At 50.1% G+C, this 21,900-nt stretch overlaps 1 protein-coding gene across 5 annotated transcripts in view; it reads left to right on the forward strand.

Moving 5' to 3' along the window:
- Positions 1–21,900, forward strand: part of LOC146813428 (glyceraldehyde-3-phosphate dehydrogenase-like) — a 516,507-nt gene that overhangs the window by 354,329 nt on the left and 140,278 nt on the right. The window contains exon 12 of one of the 5 annotated variants that reach the window (XM_085620194.1): positions 4,155–4,483. The exons of the other annotated variants lie outside the window; for them this stretch is intronic. Within the exon in view, the coding sequence (XP_085476320.1) occupies positions 4,155–4,164 (10 nt within the window). The 3' untranslated portion in view covers positions 4,165–4,483. Of the gene's footprint in view, positions 1–4,154; positions 4,484–21,900 lie in introns of those variants that run through there. 5 annotated transcript variants of the gene reach the window in all.

A 21,900-nucleotide genomic window follows, 5' to 3' on the forward strand; every position in this document is an offset into this window, starting at 1 on the left:
TCTCCCAGCTTACCCCATGACGAAATTGCTGGTGAGCATTAGTTTATTTTGTTATCATCATGCAGCGAGGATCTCAGAAAACCTCAAGGCTTTTTCAGTCTTTTTTGTGAGGATTTTCCTTCACAGTAAAATTAATCTTTGCTTCACTCAACATCTTTTAAGCATCTGAAGCATTTTCGCTCACTTTCAGTTTCTTTTGAAGGAGTCTTTTTTAAACAATGTCTTCACTTTTTGGTGAAGTGCCCTTCTGTGAGAAAAATAAGTCAGCCTCTGCTCCATGTACTATGTTTTGTGATGGGTCCACTATCGTTATATTCGGTTGAAGAATGTGAATTTCATGAAAAAAAGATAAAGCAGTCACTGAAATACATGAAGGATATTTGCCTCAGAGGCAAGCTGGAAGACCTCAAACCTAAAGAGGAACGAAAACATTACTGCTGGATGGCCAAGAAAGACCCCATCTACTGCGTCCAGGCCTTCGCCTCAAAATGCTCCCACAGAGACACAACCGTCTGCCTCAGTTAGACCATTGCCACCACCCCTGTGACTCCTGATCGATGATGAAGATCCCACTGTCAATGCACAGTTCCATACCAACCTGTTTGCTGTCCTTGTTGTTAACACATTCAGCATAATGACACCAATCGTTATCAACGGCAGTTGATGTCAAAGCAGTCACTGTCAATCTCATCGTCCCACTATTTGCTGTCACACCGCTTGACATCAGGATGTTGAACGCCAGTTCGACATTGACAGTGGCCTCTCCATCACCACCTGGACACTCACCTCTATCTCCTTCTCCAGTGAAGACTCCTCTGCCTTTGAAATCACCACATTTGCTGATACCAGCTGAAGACCCTCTTAAGGAACCCCTCCAGCCTTGTTTCCGCCTCTAAAGCTAGTCATGATTACTAGTCATACTGCAGTTTCTCAATTCAGGAAGGTGCCTATCCCAGAGACATCTTATCTGCTACCAACAGTATTGAGCCATTCCAGAGATACGTACTCCTGCATTAATCCTGAAGATTCAAATAGAACAAGGACACCTTTGCCACTTTCAGAAAAAACGTTATGGTCGGGTACAGATATCTCCACTTCATACTTAGTATGTTCTAGTTAAGGGGGAAAATAAACTGAGAATCACTTTGAAGGGCACATGAACATATGAAGACCTCTCAGCCACAAACCCCGCCCAGATCTTTACTTCTTTTGGTTCCAAGTTTTGCAGAGCTTGCAGAGGAAAGGTTGCTTATCCCAGCAACTACGAAGGCTGCTACTTCTAAAAAAATATTATGCACCAGATCAAGTCCTATCTACCTATGTCGTGAGTCTAAACCACATAGAGTGACTGTATCGGCAGCAAGGGCGTAACACAGGCCCCCGCATCCCCCTTTCGTTACGCCAGTGATCGGCAGCCAGAAAACGACATGCATCTGCACCTGAATTATCAGTCCCTTCTGAAAGGAAGAGTTTATAAAAGGATAGATGACGGTGGAAAAATGTTTTGTGGTATAGTGACTACAGCCTTTAAAGTATCTAGTGCAATAGCTCTGCTGCAGAGACATTACAGACCTATGTGGGAACCCTAACAGATCTTTGCAGATGATCTTCCCAGAGAACGAAAACAAGACATTATGGAAAAAGTCCAAGAAGGAATACTAATTTGCAATCAAGTCATCAGGGCAGCAGTGGATTTAACGGATCTTTCTGTCTCTGAATTCTTCCACAGAGAATCAAAAATAAGATAGTCCTGGCTGCAATCAATTTCTTTAAAGCCAAAGGTAAAGTTAAAATTCTGACCATGCCTTTCTTTCACGGGTCTAGTTTTTGTCTCTCCCCATATAGACCATGAAATGCAGCTCATGAAGAATGAGTCTGAAATATTTAAAACTGTTGGCCTGCAGGAAAAAAAACATTTTTCAAGTCGCCTGACTGCCACCATCACCCAAGGAAGATACTTCAATCGCCTTGGAGGCCATTTCAAAATCAGAAGGTCAACAAAGATCATCCTATCAAAGGATAACAGCTAGGGCCTGCTTACAGGTTGCGGCGTTATTTATTGCCCCTGATAAATCATGGTACCACATGGTACGTGATTTATCAGGTGCGATAAATAACACCTAATATGACTTTATGGTGAATAACATGCAGATTTTGGTGTTTTAACGCATTCAAATCCGCATGATACGGAAATTGCTGTACATTTTCGCCTGCTAAATCTCGCAGGTTTGACCTGCCAAAATTTAACAAATATTTGATATTTAACACATCCGATAATTATCTGCTGCATCACATAAAATCAAACTTGTAATTCCGATCTGTGTGTAAATACGTGTTTTCGTAACGGATGGAATTAACCGCCCAACTTGTAATCAGGGTCCTAAAGATAGAGGTCAACAGTAACAACATCAGCCTCATCTGGCAAAACATCCCAGGCTGAACAATGACTACCTCACTTCGTCTGGCAAAACATCATCTCACGCCGGACGATGACTGCCTCACTTCCTCTCTCTTAGCTCCACTTTTTAGGTCTCGCCTACGCAGTGCGCATGCACTGATTAGGCAAAAAGACCTTTTGGAATAGCTTCGGCTTTTCAGCCAAAAACGTGCACACGTTCCATTGACTTCAATGGCAACGCGTGCACGTGTGGCGATTGCCTTGCGGGAGTGAGCTTGACACCATATGTTTGTAATTAACTTACAAACTCATGGTGCCCGTGGCTCGCTCCCGCAAGGGAAATGCTTTGTGTGCTCTCGAACTCCCCCCACCCCTCCTACTTTCAGCGTGAGGCGCGCGCTGGTTTGTGCTGTAGTTAATTAAAGAAAATAATCACGCCATGCTTTCTAGCACCGTTATTCTTGGTGACTGAACAGATAAAGGTTTTTGGGACACTGAACATAGCTGCCGGTGAGATGTTCCAGAAATGTTCAATTTTTTTTTTTAAACATCCGTGACAATATTCCTTTTTTTTCACTATGCTATTTCCTGCGTATATCCTGGTGTTTGCCTCTTTTTGAAGCCAACAGCCAGTCTCTTTAGACAGACCAGCATAGGCGAAAAATCACACCTGTGGCAGAGGATCGTCGATAGGGTGAATGCTGTTGCACCCATCAGAAGGACCAGGACTGAATGCCAAGCCAGGTGGTACGATCTGCGGAGGTCGGTCAAGCGAAAAATGAATGACGACTACGCCCAGAGCAACATCACTGGAGGTGGTGGGCCCCACAGACCAGTACATTTCCATCCCTGGGAGAAGAAGGTGATGGCCCTGCTTCCGCAGGTGGGAGTACATGGACTTCAAGGACTTCCAGAGCCTGGTGATTACACAAACAACTTATGTAACATGGGGGTAATGGCATCCACACCCCAACTACACAAAATGCACGCAACTACCCCCAAGCCCTCAACGGCCAGAACCACAGTCAAAAACAACGCTAATGCCACTAACATGTGTATGCCCCATTGAGAAAGCAAGGCCATGCTACACGAAGCACTAACCCAAGAATGGATGTCCGGTATGCTGGGAGGGTGGGTGTCACAGAACGCATTGTTGAACTCCAAATCAGACACAATTGCCCTCATCCCATATGGCCCAGGTACATACCCATGCACCATGCGCAATGCACAGGGACTGGGAAAGTACGGACAAGATAGCTGACACTTGGCTCTGGTGTAGGCAGCACAAGGCCCTCCTGTGAACAGTGCAAACACAAACACCAAGACAACAAGGTCAGATATCTAGGACAGGAACTCACACTCACTGTCATGGCAGCATGCTCCATGGGGGGACAGCTACATCACCTGGGAGCCACAGTGCCAAATCACACTACACCCACCAGCAGGCCCTGTGACACACACCCCTTACACAAGCAGACACCCCCGGGACAGGCAATGGATTTACCCACTGTCACAATGGACATGTAACACAACAAGACCAATACATAGCCGAAGAAGCATCCAAGCCAAAAATCTACATGTCAAAGACTCAGGAGAACATATCAATCTGTCCCCCGCAACATACCTATCCACAAGTGAACATTGAGGAGAATGCTAGGCACATACAACTACCTGGAGGAACAGTGCCAACTTGAATGTGTATGAAACATGGATGTTGCATGAAACAGCATTAACATTGTCTGTCTCTCACACACAGGGCAACGTGATGAATCTCCCCCCAACAATGGGGGTGAAGAATCACAGCACCTGGCTCGGGAGGAACCTGATCCCACCGGCAGCGACGCCTCTCAACACTCCGCAGGTGACCCCGACCGACCTGGACCCTCTGGTGTCCAAGCCCCTGCAGCACCTGGTTCAGGAACATCTGTGCCAACCACCACCCCCATTCCTGCCACATCCCAGGAGACACCGAGGAGCCGTGCCTGCAGTGAAAAACTGAGCCAGTCTGACCAAGAGGGACAAGGTGCGCCGGGCACCCAGGAGGAGGCAGACAACACCGCCACTGCCATCCCTCAGGGGTCCCGTGACCCGATGTGCCCACAACGGCAGCCCAGGCTCCTGTGGGCAGGGGTGGTGGGAGTGTAGGCAGGCGGAGGCGAGAACCTGACCAGCCAGCTGAAGGGACCGGTATGTCACACATACAGAACATCATGGACGCATACCGGCGTGACACCAGGGAGTTCAGCCAGGTAGTGGGGACCCTCACAGAGATAAAGAGGACCATAACAGAGATGAAGAACCAGCAAGCCGAGCAACACGCCAGTCAACAAGAACACCAAGGACGGATGGAGGCAAGACTGGTTGAGCTCCTGGCGGTGCAAAGGGACATAAGCCATTCACTCCGTCGGATCGCCGACAACATGGGCAACCCTCCCTGTGCTACCAGGCGAAGACCACCACCAGCCACAGGGAGGGAGGATGAGGAGGATTCATCCGACGGAGCGTCCCAAGCATCGTCAAGACCTGCATCTGTGGGTCCCCCGAGGAAGGTGGGTCATCCATGGAAAAGACCGTGAGAGGCAGCGGCCCATCCACATCTCCCAGGTCACCTGGCCTGGCACCTGGCCTTCATGTGCGACAGCATCACCTCATTGACTGACATCATCTGCCACATGGACTTGCTGGTCACAGTCTGACCAATGATGCCAAACACTGTGGTCTGGACTCTGCTGACTTCAAATGCTAAGGGTCCCATCTCCCCCTGTGAACTTTGGATTCTATGGTCCCTGTATTGCACCTTTTTCTTTGCACAAATCACGCCCCAGACCTATAATACAAAACAGAATGGGATCTGAGTCCGGTCGAGGACACACATGGGTCACAATGTATCATCAAATACAGACATGGAGCCCAATACTCACCCGTGATGGCCTCAAGCTGCTGAGGGGGGGCTTGCAATACTGCTCGGACAGACCAATTTGGAAGAGTATCATGAAGGCGTAGAGGTCATGGGTCATGTGGAGGTGCCCGGGGAGGGAGTCCCAGCTCTGTTTGGCGAGGTGGGAGAACTATCTCCTGCATGCAGTTGTTCTGTGGATGTTATGAATGGTGGCCAGGGCATGGTTGGCTGCACGGAGTTGGGCCAACGGGGTGTTGGATGACAGACGTCCAAGGTCTGGGGTTGTGGACTGCCTCCTGAGTGTGGTTGAGGAGTCTGAAGGTGATCCTGTAGCAGACAGTGAGCCATTGTAGCTATCTCAGGTGGACGGTGATGTGGCTGGGGCGGGGGATGTTGAAAATGAGGTGTGCGGATGCACCCTAGATGTGGACAAGTTCTCCTGCAGTTTTGCTGTTGTTCCTCCGTAGAGGGCGGTGCTGTAGTTGACCCGGCTGGTGTCGTGGACCTGGCGGACGGTCTGTCTTGCCTTGGAGTGGATCTATCTGTGGATCATTTGCAGCATGCGGAGGGTGTTGCAGCATGGGGTGCAGATGGTGTTGAGTGGCATGGTAATTGTGAGCGATGAGTCCATGATGAACACCAGCTTGCGTGCATGGCCACTGGGTGCTGGTGCGGTGCCCAGGCCGGTGGGACACAAGGAGTTGACCCAGCCGTAAGGGAACAATCCTCAGATGATGACCTCAGTCCTGTCCAAGTCCAGCCTCAGGTGACTGATGTTCAGCCATTTGTCAACGGATCTCATGCCTTCTTGAAGGTTGGATCTGGCAATGGCTGGGTCTTTGGTGAGGGTGAGGAGCAGCTGGTTGTCAATGGCATATGAGATGATGATAAGGTCGTGTGCGCATGTGATGGTGGAGAGGGGGGTCATGGAGACATTGAAGATCGTCACGCTGAGAGATGAGCCCTGGGGCATGGGCCAGATGACCCCAGTGTACTACATGCTGAAGGGTGGAGGCCGACTCCCTGGGCCTTGCTGGTGAGCTACTTGTTGTTCTCTTCCAGGGGATCCTCATCAATAGTCATAAGCACTGAATATTCCCGCCCATGTGCGGGGACCCCGGAAATAATAAAATTATATATGTAAAAAGCATACATATATACAGCTCTGTATATGTATAAACATATATCATTTTTTCCAAGCAAATGCAGCTCCCATAAAAGGCTAGGCAATGTAAATATACACATCCAATAACACATATATATATATATATATATATATATATATATATATATATATATATATATATATATATATATATATATATATATATATATATATATATATATATATATATATATAAGGTATAACAATACACCTAAATCTCTTTTTTTTTTTTTTTTTTTTTTAATGAGGTAAACACTCATGAGAAAGCAAAAAATAAAGAGAACAAACTGTGGAAAAACACAGATGTACAACACATTGCCAGCCTGCAGGCTGCATTGCAATATAATACCATAGAGACTAAAAAGCCCTGTACAGGTAAAAAAACTGGCACCGTGCCTTTAAGGCAGCCCTGACTTCCATATCCCATCATGCCTCAGGGGTGACAGTTAGGTCAGTTGTTCTTTCCGGCTCCTTCAGTCGGGACCCTGGAATTCAGCTCTCTTCTTTTTTGACTCTTTAGTCAAGAATTATTACTACTTTAAGATTTTTTGGACTTCTTCTTAGAACTTCTTTGAGGAAGTCTGTATCCTGTGTTTTTCTGACTGACTTTTTTGCTATTTTGTCAGAAAAATGCCTTCTTTATTTGTTCCATGTCCATCTTGTGGAAAAAAGAAGGCGGCTTCAGACACACATGAGGTGTGTATTATCTGTCTGCCGGACTCTCACTCTCCAGCAACTTGCCATCATTGTGAAGACCTTTCCAAAAGGACTTTGAAGGAGAGGGAGAGGATTAGGCTGTATGGCCTAGCAGAACGGTCGACGTCGAAGCAGTTGGTCCCTGTTTGCTCCCCATCGACGTCGGGCTCGGCGTCGAAGACTCCAGCGGCGGGATCGTCGCTGAGAGGTGAGGAGTCAAGGGGAAGTCATGCTGCAAAGAGAAAATCGTCGTCGACTTTAGATTCAGCGTCGAAGCGGATGCGTTCGACGTCGACGGCGTCTAAAAGCTCGGCGTCGAGGACTCGGCGCCATAGTTCAACGTCGAAAAAGCATCTGTCGACGTCAAGAGAAGATCGATCGACGTCTGCACAGAGATATCGTTCGTCGTCGAAAGAAAGACATCGTTCGACGTCGAGGTCGGCGAGACATCATTCGACGTCGCAAGAAGTACGTAGACGATCTCCACAGTCGACGTCGAGACCAAGATCGCCGTCAAGATCAAGATCGCCGTCGAGGAAACATCGTTCGACGGCGAAGAGGCTTTCGACGTCGTCGGAGCATTCGACGTCGAGACAGAAGTCTCCGTCAGGAGTGACGTCGAGGCAGACGCCTCCGTCAGGGCCGACGTCGAAGCAGGAGCCTCCGTCGGAGTCGACGTCGAGGCAGAGGCCTCCGTCGGAGTCGACGTCGAGGCAAAGGCCTCCGTCGGAGTCGACGTCGAGGCAGGTGCCTCCGTCGGAGTCGACGTCGAGGCAGGTGCCTCCGTCCTCACAGGTCTCCAAAGCTTTGGTGAGGTACATGAAGCCTCCGTCGAAAATAATCTCGACGTCGAGACAAGAAGCTCGGAGCCTCGAAGATTCGAGTCAAAGATCTCCGGTGATAGGCCTATCACCGTCGAGGCAGCCCTCTGTTGAGGGTACACAGGAGGTGTCACATATTCGCCTCACGATTCGACCAGTCTCAAGGCGGAAATCTCCTCATAGACTGATATATACGACTCCTGAATCACCGCGTCTCATATCTATCTCGCCTTCAGGATCAGAGGGCTCAGGTTCAAGATCAGAATCACCAGAGCTTGTGCATCAATCTCCAGTACCTGCCAGAGAAAGTTCGCAGGAGGAGGACAATGCTGTACCTCAAAGTCCCGTAAGGGAGATGCCTCAGGACCCTGCTATGCCAGACGCAATAAAGGCATCGCTAACAAGAATAAGGGGCGTGGTATTCCCAGTGACACCGATCAGACCAAGAACTCGAGAAAGGGAATCCCGAAGTCACTCTCGAGCACCAAGAAGGCGATCCAGGTCTCCCTCCCGCAGAAGAGAGTCGACCAGATCAGAGAGAAGGCGCCGTAGGACCCCTTCTACCTCCCCTTCTTCCAGATCATCCAAAAGGGATTATTCACCGACACTCTCGGAGACGCCACCCTCTCGGGTATCTCCGGTAGATGATATTTCTACGTTTCAAGAAGTGTTGTGTAGAGGAGCTACAAAATTAAATATCCCTATGCCGGTTCAGGAGACCACTTCATCCATAATTTTTGAAACTCTTCATGAACGCACAGTGTCACGCCCTTTATTGCCGTTAGTCCCCGGTTTGCTACAACCAGTAATGGATATCTTTCTCACACCAGCAACCACCAAAACGGCGCCGGCGAGAATTCTAAAAAAGTACCGTCCAGCTCCGGAGGATCCTCTATTCCTTAAATCGGATCCTCCACCGGACTCTGTCATCACCGCCGCTGCCAGGAAGACGCATGCAGTAGCGGGATCTTCAACGGTACCACCAGATAAGGACAGTAAAACACAAGACTCCTGGGGGAGGAAAGTTTGCGGCTCAGCATCCTCAAGCCTTAAGGTGGCGAGTGCCTCGGCTCTTCTGGGGCGCTATGATAGGTCATTATGGGACTCTCTGCAGAGGTTCATTGACAAAGTTCCATCAGAGGACAGACGGGACTTTGAAGAGATTTTGCATGAGGGGAGTCTGGTTTCTAACCAGATCATAAGTGCAGCGGCAGACGGGGCAACACTGGCAGCGCATGAATATGCACATGGAGTCACAGCCAGAAGATCATCCTGGCTTAGATTGACGGCCTTGAAACCGGAAGCGCAGGCAAGAATTTTAAATCTGCCTTTCTCCGGTAGTTCTCTTTTTGGGTCCCATGCAGACGAAGAAATGGCCCGTATGAAAGCAGAGCTGGAGACCATGAAAGCTGTCGGGCTTGAAAAGAGAAAAGAGTTTCGACGCCGCAAGGGAAATGACAGGCGCAGTTACCAACAGAGGGTTCAAACCCCTCATTGGCAAAAGAACCAGGACCAGCAAGGTCAAAAGAAACAGCAATACCAGTCCCGCAAGCCATCCAGGGGACGAGGTAACAACAGGCAGTCTAATGCTGGAAACAAAGCTCCGGGGAAGCAATGAGAAGCCGCTTCCTCCGATGCTGTCCACCGCTCCGGTGGGAGGAAGTGTTGCACATCATCTTCCAGAGTGGCAATCCATCACAAAGGACAAGTGGGTACTGAATATACTGCGTCATGGGTACTCGCTTCGTTTCAAAAGTCACCCCCCATCGATTCCTCCTGTCAATTCATCCCAGCATCTAAAGCAGCTCAGAGAAGAGGTAGCGACGCTACTACTCAAATCTGCAATAGAGAAAGTGCCCATAAACCAGAGAGGAAAGGGAGTTTACTCCAGATACTTTCTCATCCAAAAGAGGAGTGTGAAGGTAGAGTTCAGACCCATTTTAGACCTACGGATACTGAACAAACACATAAGAAAGGAAAGATTTCGCATGCTGGCGCTCCACCAAATATATCCTCTTCTCCGGATGGGCGATTGGATGTGTTCACTGGACCTTCAGGATGCATATTTCCATATTCCCATCCTAAGGAATCATCGAAAATTTCTCAGGTTTGTGGTAGGCAACTCTCACTATCAGTTCAAAGTCCTCCCATTTGGCCTGAAGTCAGCTCCTCGAGTATTCACAAAATGCGTGGCAGTAGTAGCGGCTGCTCTGAGACGCGCAGGAGTCTTCGTCTATCCCTACCTAGACGACTGGCTAATAAAGGGCTCATCACCACAGAATGTGCGGTCACAGCTGTCGCTATGCCTGAACTTATGTCGCAAGTTGGGTCTCAGAGTGAATGTCAAAAAGTCCAATTTTTCACCAACGCAGAGGATCCACTACCTGGGTGCAACTATAGACTCCGTAGTAGGAAAAGTGTTTCCTTCGGAGGAAAGACAGTCATCCATTATGCTAAAAGGCAGACAGATCATAACCAGCAATCTGTCGTCGGCAAGGCGAATCTCATCTCTGCTAGGGGCCATGGCATCCTGCATCTTCCTAGTGCCCAATGCCAGGCTAAGGATGCGTCCTCTCCAGCAAGATCTCGAGGACAAATGGGATCAAAGGAACTCCCTGTGGGAAGAAAAGGTTTGCCTCTCCTCTGCAGCCAAACAGTCAGTCAAGTGGTGGCTGAAGCCAAGGAATCTACAAGTGGGGATCCCCTTCCATCAAGAGCCCCCAATTCAGACCTTTTTTTTTTTTTTTTTTTTTTTTTTTTTTAAAAACCTTTATTCGTGCATCTTAAAAGAACAAATACGGGCCTACAACCGTCAGGCCGGCCACGATACAATGAAGCACTGATACCCCCATTAAATCCCCCGTGCGTCAACAGTCAGGATTAACAACAAGTTATGGATCACATGCTGGAGATATCTTTGACACCCGGGGAAGGAGAAGTGAAGGTTAATTTTAAGTTTTTTAGATAATTTTATCAAGAAAAAAGTCAATGAAGGATAGGAACAAAGGAGACTCGAGTCCGCAAGATAGCCTCACCACACGGGAGAGCAGCAACAGCAGTAAGAACAACAATTGAAGTAAAAACTCAAACAGTGAGGCGGTGCAGAAATATAAAAGGATAGTCACATGAGCAAGTACGCACCCCTCCGGAGCCGCCCCCACTCGATCCACCCCACACCCGGACCCCGAATCGAAGAAAGTAGAACGCAGAGACATAAAGGAAAAAAGGCCCATAGAACTAATTAAGAACAGAGTATTACCCCCCCACCCTACACCAATGCGGAGGCTACGGCCTACCCCCCCCCCAGCATAGTGCCTGTCGCCCAATGAACCCGAAATATAGAGGAGAAAGAAAGTAGGAATAGAGGAAAGAAAGTAAGAAAACAGAAAAGAAGGCGGGGAGGAGCCCACGGGACACCAGAGCGCCCCAAACCATCAGCCAATCATGGCCCCCACACACTGAGAGCCCACTACGCCAAAAAACGGCATGCGAAGATACCATGGCACCACAGTGTAAGCGAAGGGATACAAGTCGCAACAGTGCGCGCATAACATACATACAGTTCCAGTCCCAGGCCAGCCCGTCCATAAACCATGACAATAGAAATCAGTCTAGCCCTGGCCCGATCGCGGGCTTGGGATTAAACCAGCCCCTGCATGAAGGCCCCGTGTCCCGAACAAACAAAAACAAGATGGTCGCTTGTGAAAGGATGGTGAAGTAGGATCACGAAATGGCCGCCGCCCATCGATTAAGGTCCCTCTTTGCACCACATAAAATCCAAACCTGGCAAGTAAGGTACAGGAGTTCCACAAAAAGTCAGCAGTGGGCCACCGCGAACGGTTCCTCGAAGCCGTTAGGCATCTCTCAACAGGATAGTCCAGTGGACGCGGTGAGGCAGGCAACAATGAAGCAGGCAGCCATGACCAGGGGGACAAAGCATCCGCAGTTGAGGTGTAGAGCGGTGTACCCTGGGCGCCGGGAGCGCCAGGTGAAGGCACCAGTGTAACACAGTCACACACCGCCGTTGCGTCCCCGCAAGCGGACAAAAGCACCGGGAGACCCACGCCCTGTAGATGGCACACAGTGCGCTCACGACCCGCGGCCGACAGTATGGGGTCAAACCGCTCACTCAGCGCCTGCAGGCCAGCGCACATCTGTAGTTGGAAGTCCCGCAGGGCAGCCAGAACGGAGCCGCATGTAAGCGGAGGCTGGGCCCCCACAGCGGCAGCAATCCGGGACGGCACCGTGGAGCTGGTGTCCGGAAGAGGGGGGGCGAAGTGGGCAGCAGGCGAGACCGGAGTATCGCCCCCCAGCCGCAAGCAGGCACTAAACGCCATGTTTTGCCGCTATACGGTGCAATGGCCGGGGGGGGGGTCGTAGCAAGGAGTCAATTCCCCTCAGGTCTACGCCGCAACGGGAAAGGCCAACAGTCGCTTCTCTTCTCGCAGGTTCCCTCCGCCGCTGGCTAGGCAATAGGTGAAGGGGGCAGCTGCCTCCCACAGCGCGGTCCTCAGAGCGGGGCAGGGGACCCGCCGCACCGGGGCCCACCCCACAGCTCCAGCCCGTCCGGCACAGGGTGCAGAAGGTGTCCGGCCGTCCCTCTCCGGGCTCGTCCGGCAACGATCCGTGGTGCGAGGTGAAATCGGGACCGCGGGGCTCAGGTTAGCGCTAGCTGGTCCGGCAACTGCGGAGCTTCCAGGGGGCCAGCAAAGGCCGTAATGGCGCAGGGTTTCAGTGCAGAGGACAAAAGCACCCAGAACTCGGGCATCCGGGCGGGCTGAGACTCCGGGAAAGCGGCAGCGCGGTCAGCGCGTCTTCGCACACGTTGCACCTCGAAAATCGGCGAGGATGGGCATCAGGATAGTAGTCCGAGGCCACGGACCGACGGAGCCGGGCGCTCAAGCGTCTGCTCCGGTCGCCATCTTGGCTCCTCCCCCAATTCAGACCTTAATCACCGATGCATCCCTTCAGGGATGGGGTGCGCATTTTGGGACTCTGCAAACTCAGGGACGGTGGTCCAGCAGCGAGCAGTTGTACCACATCAACATGCTGGAGCTCAGGGCAGTCCACCTAGCCCTCAAAGCGTTCCTGCCTGCGATCACGACGAGTACCATTCTAGTACAGACGGACAATACCACCACAATGTACTACCTGAACAAGCAGGGGGGTACTCGATCCAGAACGCTCTCGCTGGAAGCTCAGTCCCTGTGGCACTGGATCCTAGCAAGGAACATCTCATTGAAAGCGGTGCACCTACCAGGAGAACTCAACGTGCAAGCAGACTTGCTCAGTCAGCATTTTCAAGAACCAGAGGACTGGGTGATCAACGACGAGGTGTTAGAAGACATCTTCGAGGAATGGGGGCGCCCACAAGTGGACCTCTTCGCGGACGAGCAAAACACAAAATGCCGAGGCTTCGCCTCAAGATACCATCGACCAGGATCCCTAGGGAATGCCCTTTTGATCAATTGGTCAATGACATTTGTGTACGCTTTTCCGCCTCTCCCACTAATTCCCAAGGTGGTGACCAAGCTACAGAATTCATCTGCCAAGATGATCCTCATAGCACCGGACTGGCCGAGGCAGTGGTGGTACACGGATCTCCTACACATGTCGATCCGCCCCCACAAGCGGCTGCCGTGCAGGCCGGACTTGTTATCCAAGATGCAGGGGAAGATTTACCATCCCAGCCTTCCCTCGCTGAGCTTAACAGCATGGCTCCTGAAGTCCTCCAGTATGGCCATCTGAACCTCCCTCAAGAGTGTATGTCCATACTGAAGGAAGCCAGGAGGCCTTCGACAAGACACTCCTACTTCTGTAAGTGGAAAAGATTTTATATATGGTGTGCTCAGCATCATTATGATCCCACTAAATGCCAGGAGGATGTAATTTTGCCCTATCTTCTACATTTAGCAAGGGCAGGGTTGAAATTTTCATCCATAAAGATTCACCTAGCAGCCATAACAGCATACAGGCGTTCGCCTTCACAGCAGTCATTTTTTAAAGTGCAGGTAGTGAAGGATTTCTTGCAAGGACTCAAGAAAGTCTATCCCCCTGTTAGACCTCCCTCTCCTTCCTGGGAGCTAAACTTGGTTCTGTCGAAGCTCATGGGTTCGCCTTTTGAACCTATTCATAAGGCTACCCTACAGCACCTCACATGGAAGACAGCATTTTTAATAGCCATCACTTCAGCACGGAGGGTCAGTGAGATACAGGCCCTCTGTTCTAAAGAACCCTACACAATTTTTCATCTAAATAGGGTGGTGATGAGAACTCATCCTTCGTTCCTACCCAAGGTGGTATCGGAGTTTCATGTAAACCAAGCCATCTCCTTACCAACCTTTTTTCCCAACCCCTCCTCTCCGGCAGAGAGGGCGTTGCATTCTCTAGATGTCAAAAGGGTCCTAAAATTCTACCTAGATAGGACTAAGAATGTCAGGAAATCTGATCAATTGTTTGTGAACTATGGGGTTGTCCGTATGGGCTTTGCTGCATCCAAACGTTCCATTGCTAGGTGGATTGTTTCAAGTATTACATTGGCCTACCAACTGGCTCAGAAACCATTGGGGGCGCGCCCTAAAGCGCATTCGACAAGAGGAAAAGCGGCTACCGCGGCTTTTCTCAATAATGTCCCACTCTCCGAGATCTGCAAGGCAGCCACTTGGAGATCTGTCCACACTTTTACCAGGCATTATTGTCTGGATTCGGACACCAGAGCAGACACTCAAGTAGGACAAGCCTCCTTGAGGAATCTGTTCCATGCATAATCATTTTCATGATTCTCTTTCTCCATGGGTGATACAACCTTAGTTTCATTTGCCTGCAGGTGGAAGGGGAGCTTGCTACTCTATTCAGTGCTTATGACTATTGATGAGGATCCCCTGGAAGAGAAGGGTAAGTTACTTACCTGTAATCCTAGTTCTCTTCCAGGGGTATCCTCATCAAAGTCATAAGCAACCCACCCACCTCCCCAGGCAAATGAGAAGAAGTGTATTATTCATTATGGAAAGGATATATCTTTGTGTTTAGGACTACGGTCCCGCAAAGAACAACTGACCTAACTGTCACCCCTGAGGCATGATGGGATATGGAAGTCAGGGCTGCCTTAAAGGCACGGTGCCAGTTTTTTTACCTGTACAGGGCTTTTTAGTCTCTATGGTATTATATTGCAATGCAGCCTGCAGGCTGGCAATGTGTTGTACATCTGTGGTTTTTCCACAGTTTGTTCTCTTTATTTTTTGCTTTCTCATGAGTGTTTACCTCATTAAAAAAAAAAAAAAAAGAGAGATTTAGGTGTATTGTTATACCTTTATATATATATATATATATATATATATATATGTGTTATTGGATGTGTATATTTACATTGCCTAGCCTTTTATGGGAGCTGCATTTGCTTGGAAAAAATGATATATGTTTATACATATACAGAGCTGTATATATGTATGCTTTTTACATATATAATTTTATTATTTCCGGGGTCCCCGCACATGGGCGGGAATATTCAGTGCTTATGACTTTGATGAGGATACCCCTGGAAGAGAACTAGGATTACAGGTAAGTAACTTACCCATTTAATCCTGGGCCCTCCTCTGGATACCATTGTTGGAGATGTGTGAGCTGACAGTGTGGTAGCACATGGTGTAGAATGCCGTTGAGGGGTCATGGGGGGTGGTCTCACCATTGTTGAGCAGGGCAAAGTTGTCGTTGGTGGTGGCAATGATGATGGTTGCAGTGGTGTGATTACTGTGGAAGATGGTCTGTTGCCGGTTGCCTGGAGCTGTTTGCGTGGAGGAAGTTTGTCAGTTGCTCGTTGAGTGATTTCCTGATGACATTTGCTGGGTAGGGAAGCAGGGTGATGTTCCAGGAGATCCTGTGGTACTGCCGTCCGTTGTTTAAGAAGGGCCTGGGTCTCTGCATGCCTCCAGCTCCCATGGAATGTGGCAAACTCAAAGGAGACATTCATGACGCGCTGGACGTGGGCTTCAAGGATGGGGAATGATGTGGTTGAGATGTTGTGTGGGGAGGGGCCTGATGGAGAGCCATAGTGGATGGTGCACATGAGCCAGGTGGTGTATTTGCTGCTGACGGTAGTCCAGAACCTGAGGGGGGTTTGTCCCGCGGATAATAGTGCTGTCTGCCTCTGTGTGCCAAGGCTGTCGTGTATGTCCATGAGCTTGCAGTGGTAGAAAGTTGCAAGGGATTTGATCTGCCTTGCAAGGGTGGGGTGTCTTTTGGATGGAGATCTGCTGTCAGTTCACTCACAATGCTGATGAGCTCCTTGAAGTCATGTGTTTTGGTGCCTCAGCCCTATCTGAAGGATCTCCACTTGTCCTTGCTGATGATATGGTGATGGCTGTGTGTGGCGTTTTCCAGGGCTGTAAGATAACTGATGGTTCTTTGTGTTGCAAGGTTTGCACAAGAGTCCGGCTAGTTCTGTATGAGTCCAGTAGGTCTGCCTTGACCCAGGTGGCTTAGCTGTAGTTGTGCTTCACAGGAAAGTCCGTCAATGTGGCAAGATTGTTGGATCAGTTGCTGATCCAGTGTGTGAGGTTGCAGGGTGTGGCGGTGGTGTTGGTTCGAGTGTCCCACACAGCTTGTCTGTGGTGACTTACATCAAGCATCTTTGGGGGATCCTTAGCGGGGTGTGGGGCAGTGTGTTGCTTGTCGGAGACGTGGATGCAAATGTTGATGGACCAATGATGGATGGTGGTGTGGTTCTCCTCCAGCAAGAAGTTACTGGCCCCCAGCCACATGGTGGAGGTGAGGGCGTGCGTGCAGATGTACGTGTTGATGGCTTAGCGCAATTGTGGATGTAGGCCTGGAGATCTGTAGATGAGTGTTACTCTGAGGGTTGCCAGGGGGTTGGTACGAAACCGGATTTGTGACTCTGAGGGTGTACTTGTGAATAAATTGCAATTCATCCTCCGGGATTGTTGGTGCCGTCCCTGCGGGTGATCTTGTATCCGTCTGAGATGGCAATGAAGAAGTTGTGTGCTGAGGATGCTTTTATCCAGGTTACTATCATGAAGGTGATGTGTGGGGCTGTTGTGTTGAGGAGGTAACAGTGTCCAATGGCGTGCTGGTGGACGGAGCGGGTGTGGAGTAGGAGGCACATGACCTGGTTGTTCTGAGAGGGTCTGGTAGGCGGGGCAGCGCTGTGTAGGCAGTTGGAGTTGTCGTGTGTGCTCTTAGGGGTCGCCTGATAGCAGGCGGTTGATTGTCTGGAGGACATTGCTTGGAAGGTGGCTGCAGCATGAGCCTGTTGTGCAAGGACCAGAGGGTCGTGCACGTTGCAGGCGCAGACGGTCCTGCCTTTGGCACGGCGTTGGCTACAGTGGCACAGACAAGCTGCTGGCTGCATTAAGAATGGGTGGAAGGGGGAAGGGAGGAGCATTTTGGAGGCGTGTGGGTTGCAGAATCAGGGCACTCGGTGGGGCGGTGCCGCAGGTGAGGCAGCAGCAGGCGGAAGGGGTGAGAAACTAGGCAAAAAGTAGCACACAAAGACAAGGAGGTCAGAAAGGCACAGTGCAACAGGTGTATGTAAAGGAAGGAGTGTCAGGTTACTCATGGGTCACTCCGAGAAAATGTATGAACAATCACCAAAAATGACGGCCACAGGATCAGGCAACAAAATGCGGAGCTGTGCACAGGAGACACACCGTCAGCAGGCGTTGACGTCCCGTTGTGGGGAGCAACCTGCACAAATACATACACAACCAGGTACTTCATGCACAATAGAGATTATTAGCCATGAAGAACTGCATGCATGTTGCCGAAGTACACATACACTCATATGCTCAATCTTTGACAATTATGCCATAGATGACTGTAAGACCTGGGGTCTCCAGGCCCTAAGGGGGTAACGTGACACGAGCGGCTGGGCACCCAAAGGCCTGTGTGTTAAGCGACCATACAACACACGCATCCTCTGAAGCAGTAAACGCACATAATAATGGACGCCACACAATAAGGTGAATGCAAATTAATCAGGTTTTATCTAATCAAAGGATCACACGCGGTGATCTTGGAGGGCAATATATCTTAGCTTATACACATTCACATTTGCATTACAGTTTCTCATTACTGGTACACTTTAACATGTGCATTACAGTTGTTCATGACCTGAACGCTTCAACATGTGCATTACAGTTGTTCATTACCTGTACGCTTTAACATGTGCATTACAGCCTCTCAGTACTGTTACCTCCGCAACCCCTGCAGTATGAACTTCCCTAGTGCTGCGGGCCGGGGCCTGCACACGTGGCGCTACGGGTGTCTACGAAGAAACAAAGGCACATGAGCATAACTGGCGGTCGTATAATGCCTGCCTAGCACCCTGAGCATAAGCGTGGTGGGCACAGTAAGCGCCTTGCACTTGGGACCTTCACTGGCGAAAGGAGCGCTCGTGGGTTGGTGAATACACAGGAATGATTAGCGCTACTGAGACATAGAACGCATTGAGCACTGTTGAATACAATGGAACGATCAGCGCTATTCTAACATAGAACGCATTGAGCACTGGTAACTACACTTGAGCGATCAACGCTACTCTAACATAGAGCGCATTGAGCATTGGTAAATACAATTGAGCGATCAGCGCTACTCTACCATAGAACGCATTGAGCATTGGTAAATACACTTGGACGATCAGCGCTACTCCAACATAGAACGCATTGAGCACTGTTGAATACAATTGAACGATCAGCGCTACGGGGACATAGAACGCTTTGAAAACTGTTGAGTACAATTGAACGCTCAGCGCTACGGGGACATAGAACGCTTTGAACACTGTTGAGTCCGGCGAACGGCAGTCCCCAGGAGAGGGTAATCCCACGGAGGGGAGACTCACAATTACGGCGGGAAATCCCACGGAGGGGGGAAAGTCACAGTTCTTGCATGCGGTGTCCTTCCCACGACTCCCGGGGAGCAGGGGGGGGGGCGAGTCTCAGGCCTCCACACGGCCGCGCTACCTCCCAGCCCCCGGGGGTTACCTTGATCTCGTCGCTCGGTTCCGCTCCGGGTCCTCCTTCCGACGCGCGCAACGGCGCGGGACACTCCCGGACACTCGCTCTTCCTTCGGACGCTGCGACGGCAGCGGCGGGGCCCCGGGCTCCGACTTGACACTGACACTTCCCTGAGGCCTACGGGCCGCGGCGGTGATCGCGTTGCGGGTCCTGGCACCCGGGGGGGGGTCACAAATTAAGCGGGAGCTCGGCCAGCTCCGCGCTCAACAACAGATCTGCACAGGGGGTCACAGGTCGGGTCTGGCAGCGCAGGAAACACAGCGCCAGCACCTGGTCGATCCCCAGCAGTTAGGCAATCAGTCGTTTCACGAAGTTACAATAGTCAGCTTGGCATGAAGTTTCAGGAGGGTACTTCTGCAGTTTCAAAAGTCAGTCTTTGTGGTGCAGATGATACTGGCGCCCTTGGGGTTCTGTTCCTTGGGGGGTAGGGGATGAGTTGGCGACTAGGTCCTTCCTAGTCAGGCTGAGCAGAGGTTCCCTGGGTCCTCCTACTGCTGGGCAAGATCAGTGGGTTTCACAGGATCCCTCACTCACTTAAGAGGCAGCACCTAAGCCCTGTCACTCTCAGGGGCATAAGTCCCTGGCTAGGCCCTACCGCCTACACTCCTGCGTGGATTCTCCAGCTCTGCTTCACCCCAACTGGCCAACTAACTAGAAAAAGTTCCCCCCCTCACTTAAGTAGCCCTAGGTCAGGTGACCTCTATCCAAGGCGGCAAAAATAAAACCACACCTCCCTTCTAGAAGGTTCCAGCACATTCCAGGAGCTTCCCCATTCTACCTATGGGACAAAAAAGGCGGGCTGGTGTCGCAACATTGTTGTGGGGTTCCAGCCAGCTCCTGGCAGCTAGGGTGCTACTAATAAAGACCACTCTGCAGTAGCAGGGGTCTGTGGCAGCCATCTTGGGAGAAGGGAGCACCTGCACCTTAACACTGATTATCTGTATTAAAAAAACGAAAAAATTCAGGGAAAAAGGCCAAGTCCAACAATGACGCATGCAAACTGGGAAGAAGAGATCTGCAGTGACAGAGATGAGGCACTTTGGATTGTGGTGAACACCTTTATTACACAGACTCACACAAAGGGAAATGCATCCATATGAACAGACTCACAGGTCAGTTGGCATAACATGTGGGACATACGCTGGAACCCCCCTTCACAACACGGATGTTGTAAATCCTAATGAACTGGCACACAAGTTAAGGGGATGAGCCAAACACATCCTGCTGCACACGGAGAGGCTGCAATTCCTCATAGAGCCTGTTGTTGTGATGTCCAACACTATGTCCACCCGTAGCATCCGCAATGTTTCAGAGGCAAGGTTTACACACATTGATGCCTTCATCAGACTCCACACTCCACTACAGATGACTGTCAAGAAGGATGACTATCATGTCATGGGAGTGATGCTACATGTTATATGCTCCATGGTGAGAAGACATGTATGCATGGTACCACAACATGCACAGAAGCAGTTCCCACACATTCCCAACCCGTACCACCACCAAAAAGCCTTGCTCCAATCCTTACCCAAACTGACATTTCCACATGTCCGTGCATGGAATGCTGATTCAGCACACGTTGCAATCCTCATGAGGAATAGCAGGAGGACAAAGATGACATGAGCAGACAACAGGCGCAAAAACCTGGAAATGACAGACACACAAGAAGTCACCTAAAACAATTCTCGCCGCACACATGGTCATTTACGAAACATGAACAATGTTGGACACATGCAAATTTCAAAGAAAGTCTCTCCGCAAAAATGTGTGGCATGACATCATCACTCGAGTGACACATCAGAACACACATCAAAGTCACTATGCATTCAGTCAGCTGGACACACACATTGCAACACATGCCACTCAATGCTACAAGCTTGCACACTCATACCCAGTGACTCACCATTATGAGAAGAAGTTGCGTATGAGCTGACTCCGGATATCATCCTCCTCCTCTTCCTCCTCATCACTTGCCTCTTGACCAAGCCCTTGATCCTCCACGGGTGGATGTTCCTGCTCATCCGGATCCAGGATGAGTGGCACTGCGTTCTCAACTGCCATGTTGTGCAGCATGCAGCACACGATGAAGATTTTGCAGACCATCTCCGGTGCATATGGGAGGGACTCGCCTGTCTTGTCAAGGCACCAGAATCGGCTCTTCAGGAGGCCAAACGTCCTCTCAATCACTCGCCTGGTCTGCCCGTGTGCATTGTTGTACCGGTGATCTGCAGCTGTTCTTGGGTTGCGGAGAGGAGTCAGTAGTCATGGCATGTTGGGATATCCAGAGTCCCCTACATGGAAACATCATGTAAATAAGTGGGTCAGGAGATGCCGTAAGAGCCAAAGATACCGCAACACACAGGACAAACAGAGTATACCGACCAACAAGACATGCTCGTTCGTTGTGCAGCCGCAGCATCATTTGTGGCACCCTGCTACGCCTCATGATGTAGGCATCGTGTGCTGATCCTGAAAAACGTGCACAGACATGGGAAATCAGCATGTTAGCAAGACACACCACAAGGTCATTTATTGAGTGGTAATGTTTTCGGTTGCGATAGGCTTGCTCCTGTGCCTGTGGTGGTACCAAAGCCACATGTGTCCCATCAATGGACCCAATGACATGGGGCATCCTTCCCAGGGCATAGAAATCACCCTTGACATCTGTCAACTCCTCAGGATTAGGAAATTTGATGAATTCATCAAGGTGCTCCAACATGGCTGCCAAAACATCACTCAGGACACGGCTGAACATTGTCTGTGACATCCCACCAACATCAGCTATGGTCAATTGAAACGAACCTGTGGCAAAAAAATTTAGGGCTGCCATCTTGGGGGTCAGCGCAGTAGGATACCTGTGTCGCGATTGGAGGTGTGGTGTCAGCTTGTTAGTC

This window comes from Triturus cristatus, chromosome 7 (assembly GCF_964204655.1).
Source record: "Triturus cristatus chromosome 7, aTriCri1.1, whole genome shotgun sequence".
NCBI lineage: Eukaryota > Metazoa > Chordata > Amphibia > Caudata > Salamandridae > Triturus > Triturus cristatus.